Source organism: Xyrauchen texanus, chromosome 44 (genome assembly GCF_025860055.1).
Source record: "Xyrauchen texanus isolate HMW12.3.18 chromosome 44, RBS_HiC_50CHRs, whole genome shotgun sequence".
Classification (NCBI taxonomy): Eukaryota; Metazoa; Chordata; class Actinopteri; order Cypriniformes; family Catostomidae; genus Xyrauchen; species Xyrauchen texanus.
In genome coordinates this window covers 8,104,293-8,131,082 of record NC_068319.1, presented here as the reverse complement: position 1 = coordinate 8,131,082, position 26,790 = coordinate 8,104,293, and the positions used below count along the sequence as shown (strand labels likewise).

Genomic DNA, 26,790 nt, shown 5'->3' with positions numbered 1-26,790 from the left:
GTCAGGGATTCAGATATAGAGAGCCGAAAGCACTGAGTGTGTAACAGACATGGAGAATCTAAGGTTAGGCATCCTCATACTGCTGCAGCCTGATGTTCTGTACGCCTCCCCGCTGCAGTATGTAGAACTATCCAATGATGGCAGCCTGGAGTTTGCAGAGGTATTTACAAGACAAAATCAGCAATGAAAAACTAGATTTTTACATTTATTAAGAAAATGTGTGTGGTACTTGCCCATGGAACACTCACTGCCATGTTACTAGGGTGTTTTGTGTGGCCATGGAGTCAACCCCCTAAACTAGAGACCTATGGATTATCATTGATTTCTCCTGGATTGGATATTTTTGAGTTTTTGGTATATGTTTCAATAGTCATTCATTGCAAGTAATTATATAGTATGTGCAGGTTTTTGAAGTTTCTTTGGTCAGATATGCTAAAGCATTAGTGATGTATCCAGGAATTGTGCTGAAATAATTAGAATATTTTTTGATGTTCCTATTTTTCTTCTTTTGCTTATTGCATTACACATACTGTATTATATTATGAATGTTGCATAAATGCTTTCAGAGTAAGCTACTGAATTCAATCTTCATTTGGATGAATTAGTTGTGCGTGTAATCTATCTTAATTCTTTCATATTAAGCTTTACTGATCCATTTCCATCAACTAATTTAATCCATAAAATCATGATCTAAACCATCCCATGAAATGCAGGAAGCTCAATATTATGTCACATGATGTTTCAAAACATTTTACCATAAGTTATCTGTGCCTTTCCCAGGTTCAATCTTAACCACAGCATCCTCAATTACACCAAAAGGGAAGTCACTAGTGTGTAATCACACGAACATCCATTATTCGAATGGATCTATTTGTATAAAGCAGCTCACCGTTAATATCCCTGCATTTCAGGTGGTGTTTTGTGTCATTGAGCTGGTTTGGTGAACTATTTTGTGTATAACTGCACAAAGAGTATAATTCAATTCAAGCAGATACAGTAAAGTAAGCATGTTATATTTGAATGAATTCAAAGGTCTTCCTTTCTTTTCTTTTCTTTAGATAATTTCCAAGCCTATACATTTTGTTTATCTGTAGGTTATGGTCTGAAAATAAAATCTGCACCTGTGTGTGGGGGTCTCTCTCTCTCTCTCTCTCTCTCTCTCTCTCTCTCTCTCTCTCTCTGTCGTGATACAGACGACAGACTACAGCTGTGAAATTCTTGAAACAGTTACAGTAAACAGCCCTCTGGGCAACGTCCTCTTTGTTAGTGTGATATTACGCAAATCAAACATCTTTAATGTTGTGACTTTACCGAAGCCACATGCATTTCTATACATACACTCATTCTGAGCAATGAGGCCTTGAGGGATGATGTGAGTTGTTAAACATCATGACCATCCATGACCAAAATTTTGCAGGTTCGAACCCTAGCAAAGGTCGATCTGTGTGGTAGTAATGAGGTAGTAGTCTACACATGTACTTATGTACATTGAGTTTTGAAACTAATAGACCAGATCCATAGCAGTGATAGTTTTAGGAAAATTATGTTTTGAATGTTTTATAGACATTTGTGTACTTGCACTGAGTGCTTGACAAGAGCCAAGCTTAAAACATGGCCACACATACCCCTATACACCTATATATTCCTGCAATTATCTAATCAGCCAATCGTATGGCAGCAGTGCAATGCATAAAATCATGCAGATATGGGGCAGGACCTTCAGTTAATGTTCACATCAACCATCAGACTGGAGAATTGTTTTTATCTCCGTGATTTCGACCATGGCATGATTGTTTTTGCCAGACAGGCTTGTTTGAGTATTTCTGTAACTTCTGATTTTCTGAGAGTTTGTTTTGGTGCCAAAAACAAAAAACATCAAGTGAGCGGCAGTTCTGCGGACAGGAATGCCTTGTTGATAAGTGAGGTCAACAGAGAATGGTCATACTGGTTCGAGCTGACGGAAAACTCCAAATGCTTTTGTCTTAATTGTTAACAGTATATTTATTGTTTTATCATTTGAAAAATTATTTTTGTGTGATTGGGTTATCTATAAAATAAATGCACCTTGGTTTGATATTTTATTATATAATGCATCATTGTGTGTGTGTGTGTGTGTGTGTGTGTGTGTGTGTGTGTGTGTGTGTGTGTGTGCCTACACTTTTTAGGGACCATTGTATACCTTAAATTTTGTATACATTGTATACTCAACTGTGCTGAAATAACGATTACAGTAACACATGACAGACCTGTGTCTTCTCTTAAAGGCTACAACTTCTTCGCTGTTTGGTTTGGACATGCTCTCGGACTTCCTCACTCATCGGATCCTGGAGCCATTGGTTCCCTGCCCATAATCTTGGCACACACACTGATTTGCAACTGTGTGCTGTACTTTCAGAAATTATTTTCTGCATAGAACTGTAGTAGCGTGAGTTTATTTGGGTTACTGTCATATTCCTGTTGGCTTGGACCAGTCTGGCCATTCTTCTGTGACCTCTATCATTAACAAGACATATTTTCCCACACAACTCCCGCTTGCTAGATGTTTTTTGTTTTTAACACCATTGTCTTTACACTCTAGATACTGTTGTGCATAAAAATACCAGGAGATCAGCAGCTACAGAAATACTCAAACCAGCCCGTCTGGCACCAACAATAATGCCACGGTCTAAATCGCTGAGATTCCATTTTTTCCTCATCCTGATGGCTGATGTGAACATTAACTGAAGTTCCTGAGCCATATCTGCTTGATTTTATACATTACACTACTGCCACATGATTGGCTGATTAGATAATTGCATGACTAAGTAGATGTTCAGGTGTACCAAATAAAGTGGCCGGCGAGTGTGTACAGCATATATATATATGCAGTATATATAATGTGTACATTTTAGACACATTCCTTGCTTCTAAGGTCACCAGAAATGTACATGTGGTTTGAGTTGGTTCTACATTGGATTCTAAATAAAATCTAAATTGAGAAAAAAATATGTGTGGTTAAATTATGATTTCTGCATGAAACCATACGCACACAGGTTTTAAGCACAAATATGTATATATGCACAATCAGTAGATGAGACCCACTGATTATTGTACTAAAATAACTAACCTTTAAAGATGCCTGTTGCAGGTTTATATGGAAGGTACGTCCCAGATTTGAACACACAGGAATAACACTAATAACAAGTTTGTGGTCTGGCGTCACAGCTCACATAGATGCTGCCTATGAGAACACAAACAAAAACAGCATGTTATTTTTCAAAGGTAAGGTATATAATGTGCAGTGTTGAGTGTACCTGATTACAAAATAATTTGTTACTTTAGTCAAAAAATAATAATAATAATTCCTTGCATTTATATAGCACTTTTCTAGGCACTCAAAGCGCTTTACATAGTATAGGGGGAATCTCCTTCAACCACCACCAGTGTGCAGCATCCACCTGGATGATGCGACGGCAGCCATAGTGCGCCAGAATGCCCATCACACACCAGCTATTGGTGGAGAGGAGAGAGTATAGTTATGTAGCCAATTCAGGGATGGAGATTAATACGATGCCATGGTAGGTAGGGGCCAATAGGGGGTATTTGGCCAGGACACAAAAAAGTAGTGTAACACATTACATTTTAAATTCTAGTAATCAGACTGCAGTTGACTTTCAATTAAAGTTATAACTTTTAAGTGCATTACTTGCACTAAAGTAACATGTTTAATACACATAAAATATGAATTAATACAGTATTTACATCTGTTGGCATTTCTGCGACAGCTGAAGGGTGTGCAACAATGAATAATGAAATATTGAAATTTTACATTTGAGTGGAAAACCAAAAACTTTCCTAGGAAAAGTGTTTTAGAATGTAAAATAATTAGTAATGTGATTACTTTTAGATTAATCGGTAAAATAATCTGATTACATTTCCAGAGAAGTAATTAGGAATTTGTGGGGATTACTTATTTTGAGGATTTACCCAACACTGTTACTGTGTACATATAGTACTGTATCCATTTCTATCTACAATATTGCATGTCTCATTATGGTTCTGAATATTGGGAGATGAGCTCTTAAAATAAAGCATAGCTATCCAAGAAACATATCTGAATTTGGATTCCCACCCAATGTTACAAGCATCGATACAGCCTTGTATTTCCATGAAACACGTCTCACTGACTTCTTTATTAGAGGAGAATGCTGGAGGTACAAGAAATCACTTCACAAATTCTCACTAACAGCTTGACAAAGTTATTTTATTGTTAAGAAATCAAATTGGATGCTGGCAATCATTGAAATCTTTCTCTGAGGGATGTTCTTGTCTATTTTGATGTATAAAGGTTTAATGAAAAAGCAGGGTAAATAATGGAAGGGTTTCCCCAAACCTATTGCTCATGAGTGGCTAGGAATTGACAGGCCCGTGGATGCTGAAGTGGCCCATGATTGTTTGTAACGACTACAAAAAGTCTTATACAACTTCACCTTGATTATTGTTGCTATTTGTGGTTGATACACTGAAATATTGTCATTCAATTTAATTAGAAAGTTTAAAAACCATGTGTATAATCAATTCACACAATATGTATGAAATACCTAAAGTACACTTCAGCATGTCTACACAATTTAACACTTTTCTTCAGTGACCCAAATCAGCCAGTGATGATGCCTACTACCCTTTTTTTTTAGAAATCTATTACTGTACTTTCGCAGACACTGATATTTTTTGTAGTAAAACGCAGTATACCAAAATATACACTACATGTGCAAAAGTATGCAGACACCCCCCTTCTAATTAAAGGGTATGGCTAGCCAATCTTAATGCTATGCTACACAATGTCATTCTAATGAGTTGTGTTCTTCCAACTTTGCGGCAACAGTCCGGAGAGGGCCCTTTTCTATTACTTTTGGTCATATTTTCCATATTTAAAACCTTTTTTTCACCTAAGATGTGTTTATTTCTTCATAGGACAACAGAAACTGGAGTTTGAACCCCAAACCAGATGGCAGCAAACACATGGTTCCAGTTCTAAAAAACATTTGGCAATGATGGTACATCAGTACTGCAACAGTTCCCTGTTGCACTCACATCTTCTGGCATTATGGTTTCCTGTTGCATGATTCCCGATATTGTAAATTTCTCAATAAATTATTTTGAAAATAAATTGCCTCATTGGTGGTGGAAGAACACAACAAGAAACACATTGTGTGATGATGAAAGTGTGTTTGTACACATTTGGTAAAATGTTTCCTTTCTGCGTGCAAATTTACACACAGTCTGAATCCAACTTCCGTAAAGACACAGTGTTGTCTTTCTTTAATTAGTAAATGCAGTAATTTATAAATAAAGCATTGTATTCAAACTCAAAATAAGTTCTATACCTCTACTAATGATATGCAATGAGTGTTGTTCGGCATGCTGTCTTTGGAGATTAATCATCTTAAGATTTTTGCCTTGAGGAAGTCATTCAGTTCTCCCTACATTTGTGCATAAGTCTGCTCAGAACAGTACATACAGATCATTAGTCCCATTTCAACACAAGCTAACATCAGTTGCTAAACATCCTCAATATATAACGAAATGAGACTAGATGGAATCAAATGATGTCCTGGATAAATGAGAACCTGCCAGGAAAAACCCTTAAGAAACAGTTACAAACCAGTCTATTCTGGCCCCTTTTACAAATGAGTAACACACAGCTGTACTATCTCATCTGCTCATGTAATGCATCCCATTGCAACAGCGCAGCAAACTGTCAGGATGTAAAGGGGTTTCCCTAAAGAAGATGAAACATGAGAAAAACAGGATGTTTAGCAAATATTCTGTAAATAATGGATAAACTGTGCCATTAAATAAGTCTGAATGAAAATGTCATTAATATTTTTGTCAAATAAAATATGAATATTTAGCATTTAAGCATACATATAATATATGTGAATGGTTATGTGGTTTATATAATTATTCTTTATTTATTTAATATAATTTTTAAATAATAGCAAATAACAGTATTTATTTATTTTATGTTTGTGGGTAAATTACATCTTTGGACCAACACTGAAAAAGTGCTAACATGCTAAAAATATTATTTAACATCAATGAATCAACACATTTTTACAGTTTTGAGTTTAATGGTTAGATAAGCTCCTTAAAGTAACAAATACAGGTTACCAATTTTACAATGAATAAAACAAATAAATTTGAGATAATATGTAAATCATTAATATTTAAATCCGGGGTTTTAAACTAGGGCTCAAATGAAGACACTGCAGGAGGTCCATGGACGGATATAAAACATAGAGTTTTAATACATACATACATACAATACATACCAACATACCTACATACATACATATATTCTATACATTTCTAAATGTATTTTCTTATATTTGTTTAATAGTCCCTATAAACAATAGTCATACAATACAGAGGATAATGAATCAAGGACATAAAGGTACAATAATTAACTGGGAAACTAGGTCAAAATAATTTGAATTTTCTCAGCAATACTGTATAACAAATGTAATTAATAACATTAACAAACATTAATAGGTTTTGCCAAGAATTTGTATGTTAGGTGGTTCCTGAGTTGTCTATGAGTCTGGGTGGGAGGGTCCCTGGGTTAGTAAAGGCTGACCACCCCTGGTGTAAATAATAGTTTAATATATGCCACAAAGATATGCCATTGTAGGCATAACAAAGCTTCCCTTTTAGCTTAACTGATTTAATTTGTATTTACTTCATTGCTCATTAAAATCCTATTGTCTGTATTTATTTATTGAAACTTTATGCTTGGTGCAATGCTGTTCCCTGATTTCCTTCTATGCGACGGAAGGTGGGACTGTGACTCAGTCTCGTATTGCCAAATCACTCATTCTGTTGTGTATTTAAGACGGGAGCAAACATGACCTGCTTCAGTTTCTTGAAGAGGCAACATGAGGAGCTCCAAGCTGTTCGTACTAATGGTGTTGGTGGTCGCTGGTTACACCAGCCCAATAGCACCACCTATTGATAAAGACCAGGAGAAGATAGCAATGGTAGTGTGCACGCCATGAATTTACTATTAGCTACTTTTAGGAAAGTTAATGACACTTTTAGATACTTGAAAATAAAACAGCTATTTACTTTCTGTTTGCAAACTAACTTTCATTTATTTTTACAGAATTACCTGACCAAGTTGTATGGCCTCCAAAAGCAGAGCCACCACTCTAAACTAAAAAGCTCAAGTGATTTGAGTCTACGGTTGAAAGAGATGCAAGTGTTTTTCGGACTTCAGGTAACAGGAAAGCTGAATGCAGAGACCCTGGATGTGATGAAGAAGCCACGCTGTGGGGTTCCAGACGTAGCAGCATACTCGACTTTTGGAGGGGAATACAAGTGGAAAAAAAATAATCTGACCTACAGGTAAGAACTGCTAACAGACTTGTTTGAGACAAAACTGACTTTAAAGAACTTAACATTCACATTTCTTTTGCTCTCTTTGTTCCAGGATTGAGAACTACACACCTGACATGTCGCAAGCCGAGGTGGATGAGTCCATTAAAAAAGCCTTGCAGGTGTGGGCAGATGTTACTCCACTGAGATTCACTCGTATCCACAGCGGCACAGCTGACATCATGATCTCCTTTGCAGTTAGAGGTCAGTTTCTTAAACTAACCATTAGCTAATAGCAAACAAAAAATAATTTCAATCACAATTTTAGCTAAATATCTTTCTTTACAATAAGAGATACTGTAATGTCCATGTACGTCATATATAATCAGTGTTGGGTGTAATTCGTTTACAAAGTAATTAGTTACTGTAATCTAATTACTTTTAGGCACAAAAGTAGTCCAACACATTGTATTTAAAATTCTTGTAACCAGATTACAGTTACTAACTTTTAATAAAAGTTGTTACTTTTAATTACGTTACTTGGGTCACAAATAATCCTAAAAAATATTATTTATGTGTAATACAGTTAAAATGTGAATTCATATGTTCATATGTATGTCGGTTTGCATTTCTGTGACAACTGAAGCGTGTGCGACAATGAACAAGTAGAAAATAGACATTTTGAATTTGAGTGGAAAAAAAGTGTTTGAGAATTTATCTTAAATGTAAATTAATTAGTAATGAGATTACTTTGCAATGAAGTAATCAGTAAAGTAATCTGATTAGAATTTTAGAGTAGTTAGTAATTTGTAGTGGATTACCTTTCTTTAGTAACTTACCCAACACTGTAAATAATATATTATATTTTTGTAGTAGTAGCTTGTTTATGTTGGAGACTAGACAGTTGATCCAAAATGATCAGGTTGAAATTTACTGGCCTAAATGTGTGTGAGCACCTTTAAAAATTGTATAACTAAGAAAATGTTTCAGATGGAGTTTAGCATGTGACTCTCAACATAAGTATTTAATGTCAGCTACCCATATGAAGAATGGTTTTCGTTAACCTTTTATATAATGATTAGATGTCATGTATTTTACTATTATCAGTTCACATAATACAAATATCTTGCTTGTTTCCAGATCATGCTGATGGTTACCCCTTTGATGGGCCAAATGGTTTCCTGGCTCACGCCTTCCCACCTTTTGAGGGTATTGGTGGCGATGCCCATTTTGATGATGACGAGGATTTTTCCTACCTATCTCCTCAAGGTGAGTACAGTTTCATTAAAAAAAAAGCTTCAACTTGTACCAATGCGCAAACTTATATAGAACAAAAAATAAATGTATTCACATGACCACTTATTCTTCAGGATACAATTTGTTCTTGGTTGCTGCCCATGAGTTTGGACACTCTCTGGGTCTTGAACATTCCCAGGATCCAGGTGCACTGATGTATCCCAGCTACGCCTACAGAGATGTCAGTACCTTCTCCCTCCCTCAAGATGATGTCAATGGAATCCAGTCTCTTTATGGTACACTGTCACAAATTACAAACATTAGTGATCCTTAAATGCACTGTCACAAATGCCACTTGGGTTGATATTTTCTATTTAACAAATGTAATCACATTCAGACACTGTCTATCCCATGTAACCTTTCTAATGCACATGATGGTGATCTTTGATGAACAGGCCCAAACCCTGATGTCGACCCCAATGAACCAAAACCCACACCACAAGTTACCCCGAATACATGCGATCCTAAACTTGTTTTGGATGCTGTCACCATGCTGCGTGGAGAGATAATGTTCTTCAAGGGCAGGTATACAAAAAATAAACATTATTTAGTGTCAGCCTTACTAAATGAGCTTTGAAAAGTTGATTCTGACCTGCAGATTTTGGGCTTTATTTTCAGCTTCTTCTGGCGCAGTTACCCCTTGAGTAGAACAGGAGAACAGCATCTCATTAAAAGCTTCTGGCCTGAGCTTCCAGATAGTATTGATGCAGCATTTGAGAGTAGTTTTGAGGACAAAGTCTTCCTTTTCAAAGGTAAAAACCATATATCTATGGCCAATGTTGGGAGTAACCAGTAAGAAGTAGCAATACCTCTAAACTAACTACATTTTATAGTAGTGTTTTTAATAAGTAATTATTGTGACCCTAATTTAGATTAATTAATTCAAAAGCCCTCATTTTGTTTGTGCCAGGAAAATACAGCAATGATTATATTGTAAATTATGTTGTAGGATAGTTATACATTTACAAATGGCTTCATAAGTGCAATAAACTATAAATGATTAAGATGACTATAAATTTGAATACATACATTCTAGATACATTTTCGTTGCAAACAATAACATCATTTGATAATGCTGTCATTTGTCAGGTGAAAAGGTCTGGGCTCTCTATGGCTATGACATGGTACCGGGATATCCCAAGAGTCTCAGCAGCTTCAATTTGCCTAAAAAAGTGAAGAAAATCAATGCAGCCCTGTACGATGAAAATACCCACAAAATAATGTTTTTCGTTGACAATCAGGTTTATAGGTAAATCAATCACTTATTCTAATGGAGTTAGTAGTAACATGTTTTTAAAGAATCTTCAAGTAAGGAGATAATTAACTTTGTGCAGTTATAATGAGGAGAACCGGAGAATGGAAAAAGGTTATCCTAAACGGCTGGATAAAGTGTTCCCAGGAATGACAGGGAAGGTGACTGCAGCCTTTCAGTACAAAGGTATGGGTTTAAAGAAAAACATAACCAAAAGCTGAAAATAAAATCTTAAACATAATCCTAAATGTCTAAACCTCTATTTATATTCTTTCTTTTATCATTATTAGGTTTCGACTATCTCTTCAGCGGACCAAAATTGTTGGAATTTGGTTCCAATAACAAGAAGCTGTTCCGTGTTCTTAACAACAATTACTTTCTGCCCTGTTAGTCTGATGTTGAGTTTCTTGGTAAAGCACAGCAATGCACTGCCTGTCTGAAGGAAAATCTGAATCTATACCAGTATTTGAAAGTAAAGTATTGATGATTGAACTTGTGTATTTATTTGATCAAAGATATATTGATATTATTTTTAGGTAGCCAGTAGCCCTAACAGAAGTTTTTGTATGTGATACTAAATAACCAAACCAAACAAAAGATTAATATTTAAAAATAAAGACTTTAACATTTTATGAATGTTTATTTTTCCATTTATTAGTATTAGAATTATTATCAACATCTTCATTATTGTTAGGCCTATTATTTTAATCTACCAGACACCTGTGAACGAAACACGTGCTGTAAGCCTATGTGGAAAGTTTGACTTGGTAACATGACAAAGCAATGTCAGCATTATACTGCAGTTGCTGTACATGCTATACAGTTGAAGTCAGACGTGTACATACACTTTAGCCAAATACATTTAAACTGTTTTTAAAAATTCCTGAAATATAATCATAGAAAACATACCCTGTCTTTGGTCAGTTTGATCACTACATTATTTTAAGAATGTGAAATGTCAGAATATTAGTAGAGAGTGTGATTTATTTCAGCTTTTATTTATTTCATCACATTCCCAGTGGGTCAGAAGTTTACATACACTTTTTTTAGTATTTGGTAGGATTGCCTTTGCCATTGCATTACATTGTTTAACTTGGGTCAAATATTTTGGGCAGCCCTCCACAAGCTTCTCACATAAAGCTGTTGGAATGGCCCATTCTTCCAGACAGAACTGGTGTTACTGAGTCAGGTTTATAGGCCTCCTTGCCCTCACACGCTTTTTCAGTTCTGTCCACAAATGTTCTATTGGATTGAGGTCAGGGCTTTGTGATGGCCTCTCCAATACCTTGGCTTTGTTGTCCTTAAGCCATTTCTAACTTTGGAGGTATGCTTGGGGTCATTGTCGATTTGGAAGACCCATTTGTGACCAAGCTTTAACTTCCTGGCTGATGTCTTGAGATTTTGCTTCAATATATCCACATAATTTTCCTTCCTTCCTCATGATGCCATCTATTTTGTGAAGTGCTCCAGTCCCTCCTGCAGCAAAGCACCCCCACAACATGATGCTAACCCCCCATGCTTCAGGGTTGGGATGGTGTTCTTTGGCTTGCAAGCCTCACCCATTTTCCTCCAAACATAACGATGGTAATTATGGCCAAACAGTTCAATATTTGTTTCAGCAGACCAGAGGACATTTCTCCAAATAAGTAAGATATTTGTCCCCATGTGCACATGCAAACTGTAGTCTAATAAATCACAACTTACAGTTGTACAGTGAATATATTCTACTACAAGTAATACAGTATTGAATGTCTGTATATTCAGCACTCAACAAAGAACACTCTAAATGAAAAACATATTACAGTAATCTCAAAAATTATGACTGCAAAAAGTCAAGGAGAGATTAATTTGGCCCCAGCATCACGTTTTCTCATCATTATAAAGAAGTGTGAACAATTTTGAGTCATTGTGTGTAAACAATGACAGTTGTGTTGTAGTTGTGTTTAACTTTTGCTGTCTGTGTTTACCAGTGTGAAATGTGTTAGTGAGTAAGAATCAGACACGACTGGTGCAAAAAAATCCAGTTTGTTTGCAAATTAACAAAAAACTAAAAAATTCAAATTCTTTCCAACACCACCAAACCCGCTCAAAGCAATATATAACCCATTTAAAAGTACCAGCAATATAGGAAATCTTAGAAAATAAATACATTTAAAGAACTGAATTAAATTAAAATCAATCAAATTATCAGTTGGAACCACTGATCTATATATATATATATATATATATATATATATATATATATATATATATATATATATATATATATATATAAAAGATCAGTGGTTGGAACGTATAATTTGAAAACTTAAAGGAAAACACTTAATGCAGTGCATCAAACGTAAGACTTTTTAATGCCAAACACTTAATTTTTGCTAAATCAATTTAATGTCTATTAATATATTAATTATATACATTTTACTGGCCTGTTATAACAAACAACACAAACCACAAAAAAAAAAAAACACACTGTAATGTTGCCTAAACACTGGCCAGTTGAACTAATTTCCTTCTGGCCTTTCTGGTTGAAGTCAGTCATCTCAATCACCAGCCTCTTTTCCATTGAAAGCATGGACAATGCATTCAGCCTCACCTGGGTCATGTTTCATGTTTCTCAGAAAAGTCCATTCTTTTCAAGGTTGAGAAGCACCTCTCAGCTTCTGCTGTGTTCATGGGTGTGGCGATGAGGATCTTTAGGAGAGTGACAGTCTCTGAAAAGACTTCAAGATTGTTCTCCATAAACAGCTGGAGCTCTGAACTCTTCCTTGCTGTAGATGAGACTAAGCTCTGTCTTCAGCTTACTTCCATGGAGCACTGGATAAGCCTTTAAGGTGTTGCTCAATGCATCTTCAGGAAATGCCATATTGTACTGTTCAAACATGTCCCCTTGAAGCAGGGTGGCATGAATAAGGTGGTTTGTGAAAGAGAACTGTTCCCTGGACTGTCCCAGTATGGTCTCGCAGACCAACAGAGAGAAGGACAAAAACGTCATGGTTACTGTTGTAACATGCGAGAACAACGAAAATGTATCTAGAACATGCGAGAACATGCGTCATAGAGTTTAAAGCGGCTGGGGCTATCTTATATCCTATAGATGCGTCAGGGAAGGCGTCCTTTTCCGTTCCTATTCTTTCAGGGGGAAAAGGCTCTGCAGAGACCACAACCTGCCCAAACTGGGGGGAGGAAACTTGTGGCCAATACACACAGGAGTTGTCAAGCCACACGTGGACATGGTGCGGTGGTAGATCCTGCCTGATAAGGGAGGAGTTACTACAGACATGGTGACCGGGGGGCAGCAGGGACTGCCCAAGGGAAACGCGGGTCCTGCCAGCAGGGAGACCGTACCATGGAAAATACATCACAGGGAGTTGTCTGAAGCAGGAACTATGCCTGTGGAGCCCAAGCCCAACACAGAACCCTTGACTCATGGTGGATCTGGCGGCGAATTCCTCCGCTGAATTTGCAGGCTACAGGGCTAGGGAGGAAGAACATCCAGGAAGCAAGAGCTTAGTGGATAACCTGGGAGAGAAGGCACACTGGATCAACTTGGTGAAGGGTGCAAGGTGCAAGCGGAACACCCGGTCGGCTGGGTCAGCAGGCATTTTACCAAGTTCTACAGGCTCGGACCTGACAAAACACGGGACAAGACCGACTCCATCCTGAGGTTGTAGAATCTAGCAAAGGTCTTGGGTGTTGCCCAGCCCGCAGAGTCTGCTAGGGAGGTGCCGTGGGCCAGTGTACTGTAAAATATATTTTTTTATCTCAGTGATTTTGTACATGGCGTGATGGTCGGTGCCTGCTTCAATGAAAGGACAGCTCAAATGGACCCAGGCTTTCCTAAAAATATTCATGGTAATCTTCCTGGCATCGGGTCAAGGGTGGATGCTGCTTTTGACAATTATACTGTGTTTGAAAATGGCAAAACAAAGATGTTAATCTTTCACAAAGATATGTTTATGCACAGTGTTGGGAGGGTTACTTTTGAAATGCATTCCACTACAGATTACAGAATACATAAAATGTATTCATAAATGCTGTAAAATGTAATTTGTAACATTCCGTTAGATTACTCAAGGTCAGTAACATCTTCTAAATACTTTGGATTACTTCTTAAACACTGGTAGATTTTTTTTTTCACTTGTTTTGACTATAAAAACTCTGAAAGTACAGTAAGACAAAATACACATGTTAAAAATACATTCTCTGAAAAACCTAAATATCTTATGCAGTGTTGTTTCTAAAACAAGATAAATCAAATTAATCTTGTTTTAAGGATTTTTTTAAGGATACAAGAAAACAATACAAAAATTGTTATCAAGAATGAGATTTGTGCCCTAATATCAAAGGTCTTACTAGAAAAACTAAATTATGATCCAACGTGAATTTGCTTGATAAAAAAAAATAATTGTGCCTGGTAACGTGCATGTAAAATTGCAAGAAATAGCATTTTAGCTTAGAGTAAAGCTGACAATTTACACAAGGTTTATTTCTATTTCTTCTGCTCCAAACTTACTTCAAACTTACTTCTCTGTCTGCTCGTATTAATGTGACACATCATAAGAAAGTGTTTCACTGCTGTTCAAATGCACGTTTGGATCTCATCATTTATATGTATAAATGTTTTCCATCTGAAAGGACTAATTATTAAATGAAACAAATGACAATAAAATGCAAAGTAATCTCTTCAGCAATCAAAATATCTTTTGAATGTAATGGTATTCTAATTACCAATTATTTAAATTGTAACTGTAGTAGAATTCAGTTACTTATATTTTGTATTTTAAATATATGTATTTCAGTACTCCCCAACCCTGTTTATGCATAAATATGAATGAATGTTTGTTTGTATTGAGTGAATTATTGCTTGTGTCTTTTTTCTACCTTCTTTTTAGGTTAACTGTATTTCTCAGATGGTGCACAACAAACGGAGTATGACTTTGGCTCAAAAAAAGTTAATCGTATTTAGTTGAATTATGGATGGCTGTAATGTTACTAAACATTGAATCAAAAATTTGTAAATGTTTCCTTTATATGCATTCTAATAAAGTACCTCTAAATGTCAGAAATGTAAATGTACAAATTGTTTCATAAAGAAATAAGATTATTTTTGACAAAAACCTTGACTCAGATCCTGACATAAAAGGCAAAAAATGTAAACACCAATGCATTTAATTCAAACTAAACACACCTGTCAGTTATTTTAGAAAACAAGGATATAGCAGGCATTTGGATGTAACAGAATGCAACTTTTTTAACTGTCTTAGGTATTTTTCTTATTCATTTTATTTCATAGGAATTTTATAAAATTCTTCATAAAAGTGTTCTAAGCAATGAACCAAACCAACAGCTCCGACATGATTCACAGCATTACAAACTTTGAATTTTAGAAAAAAGTATTGGAAAATCTAACAAAAATACAAAGGTATAAGACTATTTACCGTCTTCATGAGGGAATAAACTACAACCCAATGAAGCATTACAAACGACAAAACAAAATAATGGAAAAAAAAACTACTGAATTAAAGATGTTGATTAGAAGTGCTGAAACAATATTATCAAAATATTCAGATTTATAAAAATATAAAAATGGTTTGACCGTTCAGGAAGACTCGACTCAATGGCGTTATTCACAGTGTGTTGTGGGAGCGGGCGGTCACTGCTTGGCTCATTTTGCTCATTGTGTTTTTAGCAATTCTCTTAATTGGTGGATTTTTCTCTGCTGGATTATGGGTAGTGTAGTTCTTCACCATAAATTCTACTATTAAACACCTATTTAAAAAAAATTGTTGAAAGTTAAAATATTGTGGACTGATGGCTTCAAGAAAAGCATTCATAATTTTTTGGGTGTCCATAAACTATTTTATGCACATTTTTAAATTGAGCATAAGAAATCCTGAAACATTTGATATGTGAATAAACTCTAAACATTAGCTTAAAATTTTATGCAATAGGAGAAGGTCGATTTTCTGGTGTTTCAAATTAGTTAAAATGTGCATTAAGATAATAGATACAGTTTATTCGCAAAGCGATGACATGTTTTGACAATTTGTGCATATAGTATGAGTGTGCGCTAGCTTGATGTGACTGGCCATATGAAAGGCTCAAACTTTGCACACAATTCTTCGAACATAGCCCTTGAAATTCGGAAGTGTTTAACCTACAACTGGTCATTACAGTTAGTCCTCAAATCCACCAGAACAGTTTTGAGCATGGTGACCGTGTGAGGGCATCACAGCCATTTCAGCCCTCATTATTTCAGATATTACACTCATTCAGCTGCTCCATCATGACAAGGCAGACTCCCTCAAGAATATGCGCATGACGTAGTGGATGGAAACGTGCTACAACTCTCATTTTCTTCAGTCGAGTTTTTAAAAAAATGATAAACATATTTATGGAAACCCAGCTAGTGTTTAACAATTTTCTGAGCTCATAGTAGTTATGTCTTTAAAAGTGTAGAATGTTATCAGACTGTTGCGCTCTATTGTCAGAAATGTTATAATGGCACAATATTTTTTTCTCTCAAACTGACACATTATAAAGGTAATACAAAAATGTCCCTTAAAATCCCTTTGAGAGAGAGAGTGGTTCCTAAAGTCCCACTTTACACATTTTTCTTTCTACTCGTGGGGTAAACTACACTACCCATAATACTTTGGGGCATCACTATGTAATGCAGACACACGTCTCACTGTGATTTCACTCGATTGGAGGGTTGAAGGGGAAGTCTGTCCCCCTGTGTCTGCGGTTTTCCATTGCGATTAGGTCATCCTGTGCCCTCTACAGCATGGGCACACATCTGTGCTGACAACTGCTGAGTTTATACAAGATACAGCGAAATCAATGTGACAGCACATATTGCAGTTTAGTTGCAGGACTGTTTACCTTTAAAAGACATGCAGTAGAATTCATTAGATGTTTGTATAGCTTTTCATAATTTAAACTACTCATATATAACGCTTTAACACATTAACAGCCAATGATTATACCAGCAAACCTACTTTTGAATCTGCACTTGCTGGCACATAAATATCTAAGCAGGACCTATAAACAAGACCATCTCTAAATGTGAGTGAGACACTTAAGTGCATTTATCAGCGCATGGATCTAGAGCGGTTTCTGTCAGGTGTGCATTGATTGAATAAATGTTTTCCTTTGTGATCTTTCTCTGAATAGGAAGTTGTCATCGTCAGTGCTGTCAGAACCCCTATAAGGTCTTTCCAGGGAAGCCTCTCCACCATTCCTGCAACCAAACTGGGTTCCATTTACATAAAAGGGGCCATTGAGCAAGCAGGTAGATAACTGATAGTCTGTTGAATCTGGATGGTTTTGACAAGTGGAATGCATGTCGGGAAGGTTCTACAGCTTAATACATTGATCAGCCACAATATTAAATCCACTGACAGGTGAAGTGAATAACAATACAATAGCACCTGTCAAGGGATGAATTTCATGTGTTGGAAGCAGGAAAAATGGGCATGCCTAAGGATCTGAGCGACTTTGAAAAGGGACAAATTGTGATGGCTAGACGACTGGGTCAAGACATCTCCAAAACGGCAGGTCTTGTGGGGTGTTCCCAGTATGCAGTGGTTAGTACCTATTAAAAGTGGTCCAAGGAAGGATAACCAGTTAACCGGTGACAGGGTCATGGGCGCCCAAGGCTCATTGATGCACGTGGGGAGCGAAGGCTACCTCTTCTTGTCCGATCCCACAGAAGAGCTGCTGTAGCACAAATTGCTGAAAAACTTAATGCTGGCTATGATAGAAAGGTGTCAGAACACACAGGGCATCGCAGCTTGCTGCATAGCTACAGACCTGAGTGCTCATGCTGACCCCTGGCTGTCTCCACCGAAAGTGCCTACAATGCGCATATAAGCATCAGAACTGGACCACGGTGTTGGTCTTGGCCTCCAAATTCTCCAGATCTCAATCAGATTGAGCATCTATGGGATGTGCTGGACCAACAAGTCCGATCCATGGAGGCTCCACCTCACAACTTACAGGACTTAAAGGATCTGCTGCTAATGTTTTGGTGCCAGACACCACAGGACACATTCAGAGGTCTTGTGGAATCCAAGTCTCGATGGGTCAGATCTGTTTTGGCGGCACAAGGGGGACCTACACGATATTATGAAGGTGGTTTTAATGTTGTGGCTGATTGGTGTATGTCCACAGAGTAGATGGTCTTTTAAATATTAGCAAGAAGTGTTTGGACACTTGATTTGAGCCACACTTAAAAATCTATAAATGTCATTGCATTAGGTCACACAATATCAAGCCAAGTGGCATCTGGAAACACATTTTTTTTACCTTTTCTCAGAATTAAATTCACATTTCTTAGCCATTTTTGCAATAACTTTTAACCACTTTTTGATGGATGATTAAAGTCTGTTCCCCTCAAGTTTAAACAGGTGTTCTAGAAGAGTAATGTGTAGTTCATCACACACATTATTTTAAAATATATACATGTTCCACTGCCATTTGACTACAAAACAAAAAAGTTTTGTCTACATTTTTAACAGTAAATCTATTGTTTATCAAACACAAATGAAGATTTTTAGAAGAATATCTCAGTTTTGTAGGTCCATACAATGCAAGTGAATGGTGGCCACATTTTTGAAGCTTAAAAAAAATTAATAAAGGCAGCATAAAAGTAATCCATAAGACTAAAGTGGTTTAATCAATGTCTTCTGAAGCTATCCAATTGGTTTTAAATGAGAACAGACCAAAATGTAACTCCTTTTTCACTGTACATCTTGCCATTGCAGTCTCTAGGCACGATCAGAATTTCAAGCTTGATTTCAGTTCCTTGTGTTTGATGATTGCGCCAGGAAGTTTAATAATGCTTGAAATCTTGATCGCTATGGAGCTTGCTGATGTCAAGATTTATAGTGACAATTTAGATATATTTTGGTCACACAAAATGTATTTGATCGCTTAAGACAACATGGATTAAAACACTGGAGGCTTATGAATAAACTATATGCTGCTGTTGTGTGCTTTTTGGTGATTCAAAATTTTGTGTTCTGCAGAAGAAAGAAAGTCATACACATCAGGGATTGCATGAGGGTGAGTAAATGAGAGAATTTTCATTTTTGGGTGAACTATCACTTTTAAGTGCCCTATAAGCTTCTGGGGCAAATGTATTAATACACTCATTTGAAATACGTAGCTCATAAATTCAAGTTCAATTAGTACTAATTTTAAAGAATGCCAACAAATCATTCTTATCTTTCGTAATTTGGGGTCACTGTATGTTTATTTATTTTGTTCTGACCTCATGTTTGGAAATTTGTTTTACCTCCACCAATATCAGGAATCCCTGTGGAGGAGATGAAGGAAGTGTACATGGGAAATGTGTTACAGGCAGGAGAAGGACAAGCACCAACCAGACAAGCTCTTCTGGGCGCAGGTGAATGTGTCATATATCACATGCGTAAACAAACACAAACATTGTAAAACGCACACACTCGGGCCCCAGAGTTCTTCAGAGAACCATATAAAAGAACACAATGCTGCAGGATTAATCTTGTAAATAAAATGGCAAGAATGGAAATACAGAAATCATTTATCATTTCTTTGCACAGGTTGAGCACTGAGGTGTATCACATAGACAGCATGCACAGTATGTATTATGGATTTATGGTCCTATCAAACATATTTAACATTGTGTTCCCCCCACTTATAAAGTTTTTTAATTGTTTATGCCAAAAGCACAACCATTTTCCACCTTCTCTCTGATACTTAGAATAGCAAGATTTGAGTTCTGAATGTTACAGTATGTTTTCATTGTATTTTTTCAATAGTATCACTTTTCCTCATGATATTTAACCCCTTTAACTTTGGTTTACTGAAATTAAAATAATTCTAAATAAGGAATTTGCCTTATTTAGGCTGTGTGTGCAGATGAAAGGGTTTCACTTAGGCTGCATAGTATGTGTGTAATGTTTATGTTCTTCCTCTTTTAGGCCTCCGATTTTCCACTCCAGCAACAACAAAGTCTGTGCCTCTGGGAGGAAGTCCATCATGATGGCCGCTCAAAGTCTCATGTGTGGACATCAGGTAATCAGGTTTGAGTATCCATACACTCTCAAACTACTTTTATAGCCTATTTGTATATATCTAATAAGCTTATGAAGCAAAGGTCGTAAATCTATGTTTCTTCAGGATGTGATGTTTGCTGGTGGAAGGGAAAGTATGTCTCATGTGCTTTATGTGATGGCCAGAGAAACGCCTCCTTATGGTGGAGTGAAGATGGATGATTTGATTGTAAAGGATGGGTTGACTGATGTCTATAACAAATTTTGCATGCTAATTATTTTACGATTCTCCAGTAAGACCGTAGGAAAGTTCTATAATTGGCCTTTGTTTTAGAATGAGTGATGCTACTTGGCCCAATATTATCCATTTAAAAATATATTAAATTGCAAAAAGATTAGGTGTTAGTACAGAAAGTTAAAGGTGATGTTAGTAATTTCTTTACAAGTTAATTTTACCTTTATGGAAGAGATGCATTGTCATTTTAACCTCCTGAGACCGAGTGTGACTGTTGTGCGCATTTTCCCTATAGTCCACGTACATGATCATTGTGTTTAACAGCGTTCTGTTTTGCGATAAATTATTGAAAGTTTTAAAATGCCATATTGGATGAAACTAGACACTATTCTTTTGACTTAAACATGTTTTATTGTAAAAACTTGGTTTCTCCCAAAGACAAACTCTGCTGAGATCGGCACCATGATGTTTTGTCACATGACTCTGTCTGTCAAAATTTTAACCATTTAAAGAGGTCATAAAGTGCTTTTTTTTCATTAATTTATTATCTTCCCTGCCTGAGGTCCAATGATAATGTTATAAAAAAGGTAGCTCAGAAAATGAATCTCGACATTTATCAAAATGTCGAGATTCATTCAAAATTTCAGGGTTTACACATAAAGCACATCTAACACATTGCATCTGAATATATTAAACTGTTCATCTCAAGCACAACTGTTATCACTCAGCACCATAAACTATCAAACAGTCATGACATTTGAAATATTCACTTACGTTTTTGAGGTGTTTATAACAGTTTGTTTGCAAAGCTTGAATCATATGACTGTTCAAAAACAATCCATGCTGACATGCCGGAAAAAATGAAAACATTGTAGTCCAAAGAATGGTGAAATGCGCACACACTTACCGTAGGCGCACTGAGGTGCATATCGCCAAAAAGACAACGAGATGAAGATGTCCATCATCAAAGATGTCCTATTTACATACACAACAATTAAAAATTGTGCAGATTGGTGTAACAACACATCCATGACATATTTGTGCTCAAAATAACAAGATGCAGCAGCTGAATGAACGAATTGCTTCTCCCTTTCAGAGTTGTAACTTAACAATGCGTCTTTTAAAAGTGGCAAATTACTGTTCATGGCAGCTGCAAAGAGTCTGCGTAGTTCATGTTTATATACATTATAATTCAAAATAGTTGAGATCTGTCCCTTTTGGTATTATGTTAGGAATAGTTAGTCATGTAAGTCCTCTGCTCCCTTGACTTTAACTGTGCATCAGTGGGCGGGGCCAAGGGTGCGATGACGCATGTTGTGGTATGTGTAAATACAAATTATTAATGTTTCATGATGTCACGAACAGACAGATTTCAAAATGAGACATTTCAGCAGGGTTGCAACTATAAATATAAAAGGAAGTTTTGAGTTCTGAAATTTACAGTATGTTTTTATAGTACAGTTACCTCTTATATGTCTAAATATCAAGGAAAATTTGATTCTCAGTTTCATGACCCCTTTAAGGACAGCCTAGAGTCTCCTAAACTGAGATCAGTCAGTTTAAATTAAAGGGGTCATGACATGGTTTTTTTTATTGTATTATTATGTTCCCTTAGGTGCAATTATAGTTTTAATATATTTTTTTTTAAGAAAAACTTTTAAAATCTAGTGATTTATGACCTTTTCCCACCCTGTTTCTCATCCTCTGATTCAAACAGTCTGTTTTGGGGGCGTTTTCCATTTAAGACTTCAGTGTTAACGCCCACTGTTATGATTGGCTAACGTCAGTGCCTATGTATCAATTATTGACGCCTCCAGCCAGAACAATATGCAAGTAAACTAAGTAAAAACACTGTGATTATTCATAATGAATGAAATTGCGCTTTAAAAAGTAGTTTAAAGTTTAAAATAGATTAGCCTACTTACAGTTTGCGTCGTCGTTGTTCCCAGAATAGTCGGCACGGACTTATCTTTGAGCAACAGTTTTCTGGCAAAGAAAGCATCATATTGAGATTTGTTCTCAAAACAGTCATCCTTAAAATGTACAGAACAAACGCTTAAGTTAACACTGCCGTGACTGGAACGTCTGCAAAAAATAAACTGCATCCATTTTTCCCTGACGTCTGGATCTTTCGGCAGCTTATTCAGAGGTTTTGTTTGACCACAGCCAGGAACAGCACATCTGTGTGGCATCGTAATTTTCCTGTGCACAAGTAGTCTCTGTCAGAGCTCGCTGTCCATCGACTGAACACTTGTGAGGCGCACGGCGATACTGAAATGAGCGTAGCTCTCTTTGCGCTTAAAGCGTAGTTATCTTGTGCTGGAGGCGGTCATATGCAAACGCTGTTACGTCACTTCTAACCGACACGTCACTTCTAACCATGAATCCAGAACGAGCTGTATTTTGAGCTTGATTAAATAAATGATTCGTTTAGAATGGGGAGGACGTCTTAAAATATTAAACTTGCAGGACGTTTTAATGATACAAAGACCTCTTATATACCAAAAGATCAAGGCAAATTTGGTTTCTCATGTCATGACCCCTTTAAATTACGCATAGCCTATAGTGAAGACTAAACGTAATGTCCACACATGTAGATGTGGGGTCTCAGGAGGTTAATATTAAGTCTTTGACTGTGTTTTTGGAACGCTTAATTTTGCATTTCCGTTTGGTGACTCTAGTGGCTCTGAAATTTCATAGTTCACCTGTAAGGAAGAGGTACAGTAACTGTGCTGTATATCATTTTATATTATGTCCTTTACAGTTTATTTTATAATAGACCATTGTTATAATACAGTGTGACACCACTCAAAATTAAACATTTACAAATACTAAGGTGCAAAGGTTTCGAATACAAAACAAAATGAAAAACGCCTCTGTGGTAGTGTAAAAACATTGTACAACAAATAATAGTGTAATGCAAGGCCACACTGGAGATGCCATGATTGTGTAAAATACCTACATTTTCAACCCATTCTTAGGGCAACTGTGCCAAAAATACAGCCAAAAACAGCAGCATCTCCATAGAGGAACAGGACGTGTATGCCATTAACTCTTACAGCCACAGCAAAGCAGCATGGGAGTCTGGCATCCTTGCCAAGTAGTTCCTGTGAGCATCCCTCAGAGAGGTTGGTTTAACTGTTGTAGCTGTTTGATTCTAAATCATTCACAATGACTTACAGGTCTCCCATATGATGAGTGAAAATATGTCATTTGAATTCAAAAAATATTTGGACATTTAAGTTGCACTTAAACATTTATGGATTTGAATTCTATTGCAAATTATCACAACAGTTAGTATTTGTGCAAGTTGTAAGATATAAAGCAAAAACACACTTGATTTTTTACTGTATTTTGTTATCTAATGTAATGAAATGTGTGTGGTTCCAAACACTTTTTGGGGACAGTGTATTATAATTGTATGATAGGTTTTATAAATTAAGAAGGTCAGTCAGAAGGTTTAAAGGTGCACTCAGTAACTTTTGTCTTAGTGTCATCTTGGAGTTACACTGACACCTAGCGGCTTGGATGTGTTGTGGCAAAAACAATCATTAAACAAATATGCATCAAGAATAAGAGACATCAAGGTCCAAATTATATTTTAAAAGATAGTTTATTCTTTTAAAAGAGGTTTGTTCACAAAAATACTGCGACAGCTACCTCGCAGTAGGAACAAAAAACCCTAACTCACACAGAAAACACATGGCCTATTTATACCCCCGTCCTCAAAGTCCCCTCTTCCATAATTTTCCACTCAATCCCAGTAAAACCCGATCTAGCTAGTTTTTAGAAATACCAATGGTTCTTCTAAGCCCTCTGGGTTTACGATCTTTACATCTGTGAGGTCAACAAAAGGCCATATAAATGCTATCTTGTCCTGAAGACAGTGGTCCTTTGTTGAGCTTCACTGAGTTTCACACCCGTGAAACTCAACAAAAGGCTTTATTTATGGCTAAATAATCACTCTGTCTTTCCCATACTCATATTGAGGAGTTCAAAAGACTTTTTTCCCTTGACCATCTGTTTTACTGTGTGTGTGTGTGTGTGTGTCTCTGTGCCTGCCAGGTGAAAAAGAAAATACTTAGAGGAGAGAAATTGAATCGAAAGAAAATCCACATAATGCCTTAAAGAAAGTAAAATATAAATTTTCCACAACAGATGCAGCACAATTTAAAATCAATAGTTTTCAGTTTCAGTTGCCATTGTAGAAATTCAGTATTCACAGTCAGCCATGATTACTTTAATCAATGATTGAAAGTGTCATATAACTGGATGGTTACTGAGATTAAGGGAGTAGTATTTAGCTGGTCATGTGACTCTAACAAGGCAGCCCCCATGTGCGGACCCTCTCCATGTCTTCATTTTAAAACTTCAAAGTCCCCAAACTATGAAGACTGTGTTCCAGAAAGAGAACGGTACTTTACTTATCTGATTAATACTCTAACTCAGAAATAATTTTAAAGGTCCAAAGATGATTTGACCAACTAATGGGTCCATGTGTTTGTAGGCACTGTGACGGCCGGTAACGCTAGCACCCTGAACGATGGTGCGGCTGCACTCTTGCTAATGTCAGCGGATGCTGCAAAGAGGCTAAACATAACACCACTCGCAAGGATCGCTGGTGAGGCATTTCAGACCATTTTCAACAATTATATGGCATAAGCATTTGATTTGAACAGGTACTAAGATGGTAGTGCTGTCAAACACATTTACATTAACAACGACAGATTGTATTTATGATAGTAGCTTTAGTTGTTAGCTTAAGTTACATCAAGTACATCTTCCAGAAGTTTTACCTGAAGCTCCAGTGGTTTAATCTATGTCTTTAGAAGGATTTGTTTTGACATTAAATATTTTCATGAGATTCATGCTGATAGCATTTTGTCAAGCTTCCCTGCTGGAAACAATAGCTGGTAGTAAGTTGGTTGTAACACTGCTCAATATGGCTGTATCATTCACAGTGTGAAGGTATTGTCCTGCGTTTAAAGCAAGCCATACTGGGTCTATTTGTTCAGAAAAGCTTGTTTGTTGGCTTTTTTCACACCTCTAAACCACCATATTAATCTCGATTCCCAGCTTTTGCTGATGCCGCTGTTGCCCCCATTGACTTCCCCATCACTCCAGCCTTTGCCGTCCCCAAGGTGAGCTGAAATTTGTGTGTTTATTGCTAAGCTAAAGCGCTTCTGAAGTCGTTCACTGCATTAATGTCTGTTTTGCGCAGGTTCTGAAGTCAGCAGGTGTGCAGAAAGAAGACATTGCCATGTGGGAGATCAATGAAGCCTTTAGTGTTGTGGTTCTGGCCAACATCAAGATGTTAGACGTCGACCCCATCAAAGTCAATATCAATGGTAGAGCAGTTTTCCTCGGACATCCAATTGGGTAATAAGCAACATTGTTCTAATGCATCACTGTAGATTACATAGACAAGCTATAACTACATTTGCTCTTTAATTAATTTGCTGATGACGTGATTTTCTAGAATGTCAGGTGCGAGAATCGTAGGACATATGGTGCACAATCTGAAATCGGAGCAGTACGGACTTGCTGGAATCTGCAACGGAGGAGGTGGCGCCTCCTCTATTCTGATCCAGAAACATTAGGACTGTAAATCTCATAAGGTTAACAGAATGTATGATGGGATTTTTAGACTACACCAGAGTCTCCATATCTCCATGCCTAGAGCCGAACTGTGAGCTGTCGATCTCTCCGGACAAGGTTACTCCTGTTTTTCACTAAAAACTAAATTGTTAAAACTCACACAGTGATCACTGAAACTGTATTCAAATAGAAGTATTTATTCTGAAATGTCATAGCTTGCATTTCTCTTTATTTGATGTCTTTCTCAAAATATAGTTTTTATTGAAAAGGTATTAAATTGTTACATTCTGTAACTGCAATAAAATAGATTGTTTTTGTTTTTTTGTGTTGCTGTTGAATGTGATTATTATTCTAAAAACAAAGCTTCTGGGTCTCTGAAGTTGAGATGCTCAAAATAAGACACAATGCAGTTCTTCTGAACGAACACCAGATGGCGTTTGTCCTATAATATATTGTGTGGCCATAGACCTTATTTGCTGTGAGGGATAGACAGTGGTGGAAAGAGTACTGATTTCTTTTTACTTAAGTAAAAGTACTGCTACTGAAGAAATAATTCACTTGAGTACAAGAAGTACTGAGAAATATGACTCAAATAAGAGTAAATGAGTAGTTTGCAGAAAAACTGCTCAAGTAATTACGATACAAGTTACTTTATGAAAATTATATATAGTAAATACACTTCCATTTTTGACATTGACATTTTTGGTCTTACTTTCACCAAGGATGTAGACATATACTGCGTCACCTATTCCTTACAAAAGCATTCTAAAGTGCGTATTTGGTACTCAAGAACATTTTCTTATTATTAGAACAATTGTAAATGGTTGCGCTACCATGCGAAATTCACAATGGAGTTTTTTCCCCATTTGCTGAGGTATTGAGTTCATACAAGTTGCTTTACACTTGCAAGTCAAATTCTGGTTTTAAAAATGTGCAAAAAGAAACACTTTTCTTCTGAATTTCTATTTTATCCTAAAGTCTATTGTTTTAGAGAGATGAAGGCTATTACATTC

At 36.5% G+C, this 26,790-nt stretch overlaps 1 protein-coding gene and 1 pseudogene across 1 annotated transcript; both read left to right on the top strand.

The window, feature by feature from the left end:
• Window positions 1–6,879: 6,879 nt before the first annotated feature.
• LOC127636703 (collagenase 3-like) lies at window positions 6,880–10,534 on the top strand. Its single transcript, XM_052117378.1, has 10 exons — window positions 6,880–7,019; window positions 7,145–7,386; window positions 7,472–7,620; window positions 8,497–8,625; window positions 8,727–8,888; window positions 9,048–9,177; window positions 9,271–9,404; window positions 9,742–9,901; window positions 9,987–10,090; window positions 10,195–10,534. Exons 1-10 carry the CDS (start codon window positions 6,918–6,920, stop codon window positions 10,293–10,295), a joined length of 1,413 nt encoding a protein of 470 aa, XP_051973338.1. The 5' UTR covers window positions 6,880–6,917; the 3' UTR covers window positions 10,296–10,534.
• A 6,349-nt stretch (window positions 10,535–16,883) lies between these two features.
• LOC127636356 (acetyl-CoA acetyltransferase, mitochondrial-like) lies at window positions 16,884–25,885 on the top strand (annotated as a pseudogene).
• Window positions 25,886–26,790: the final 905 nt, after the last annotated feature.

Bases quoted from the DNA above. Each gene is read 5' to 3' on its own strand.
- LOC127636703 (XM_052117378.1), top strand. From the start codon at position 6,918: ATGAGGAGCTCCAAGCTGTTCGTACTAATGGTGTTGGTGGTCGCTGGT. The intron at 7,387-7,471 runs GTAAGAACTGCT...TCTTTGTTCCAG, and splicing joins AAAAATAATCTGACCTACAG to GATTGAGAACTACACACCTG. The intron at 8,889-9,047 runs GTACACTGTCAC...TTTGATGAACAG, and splicing joins TGGAATCCAGTCTCTTTATG to GCCCAAACCCTGATGTCGAC.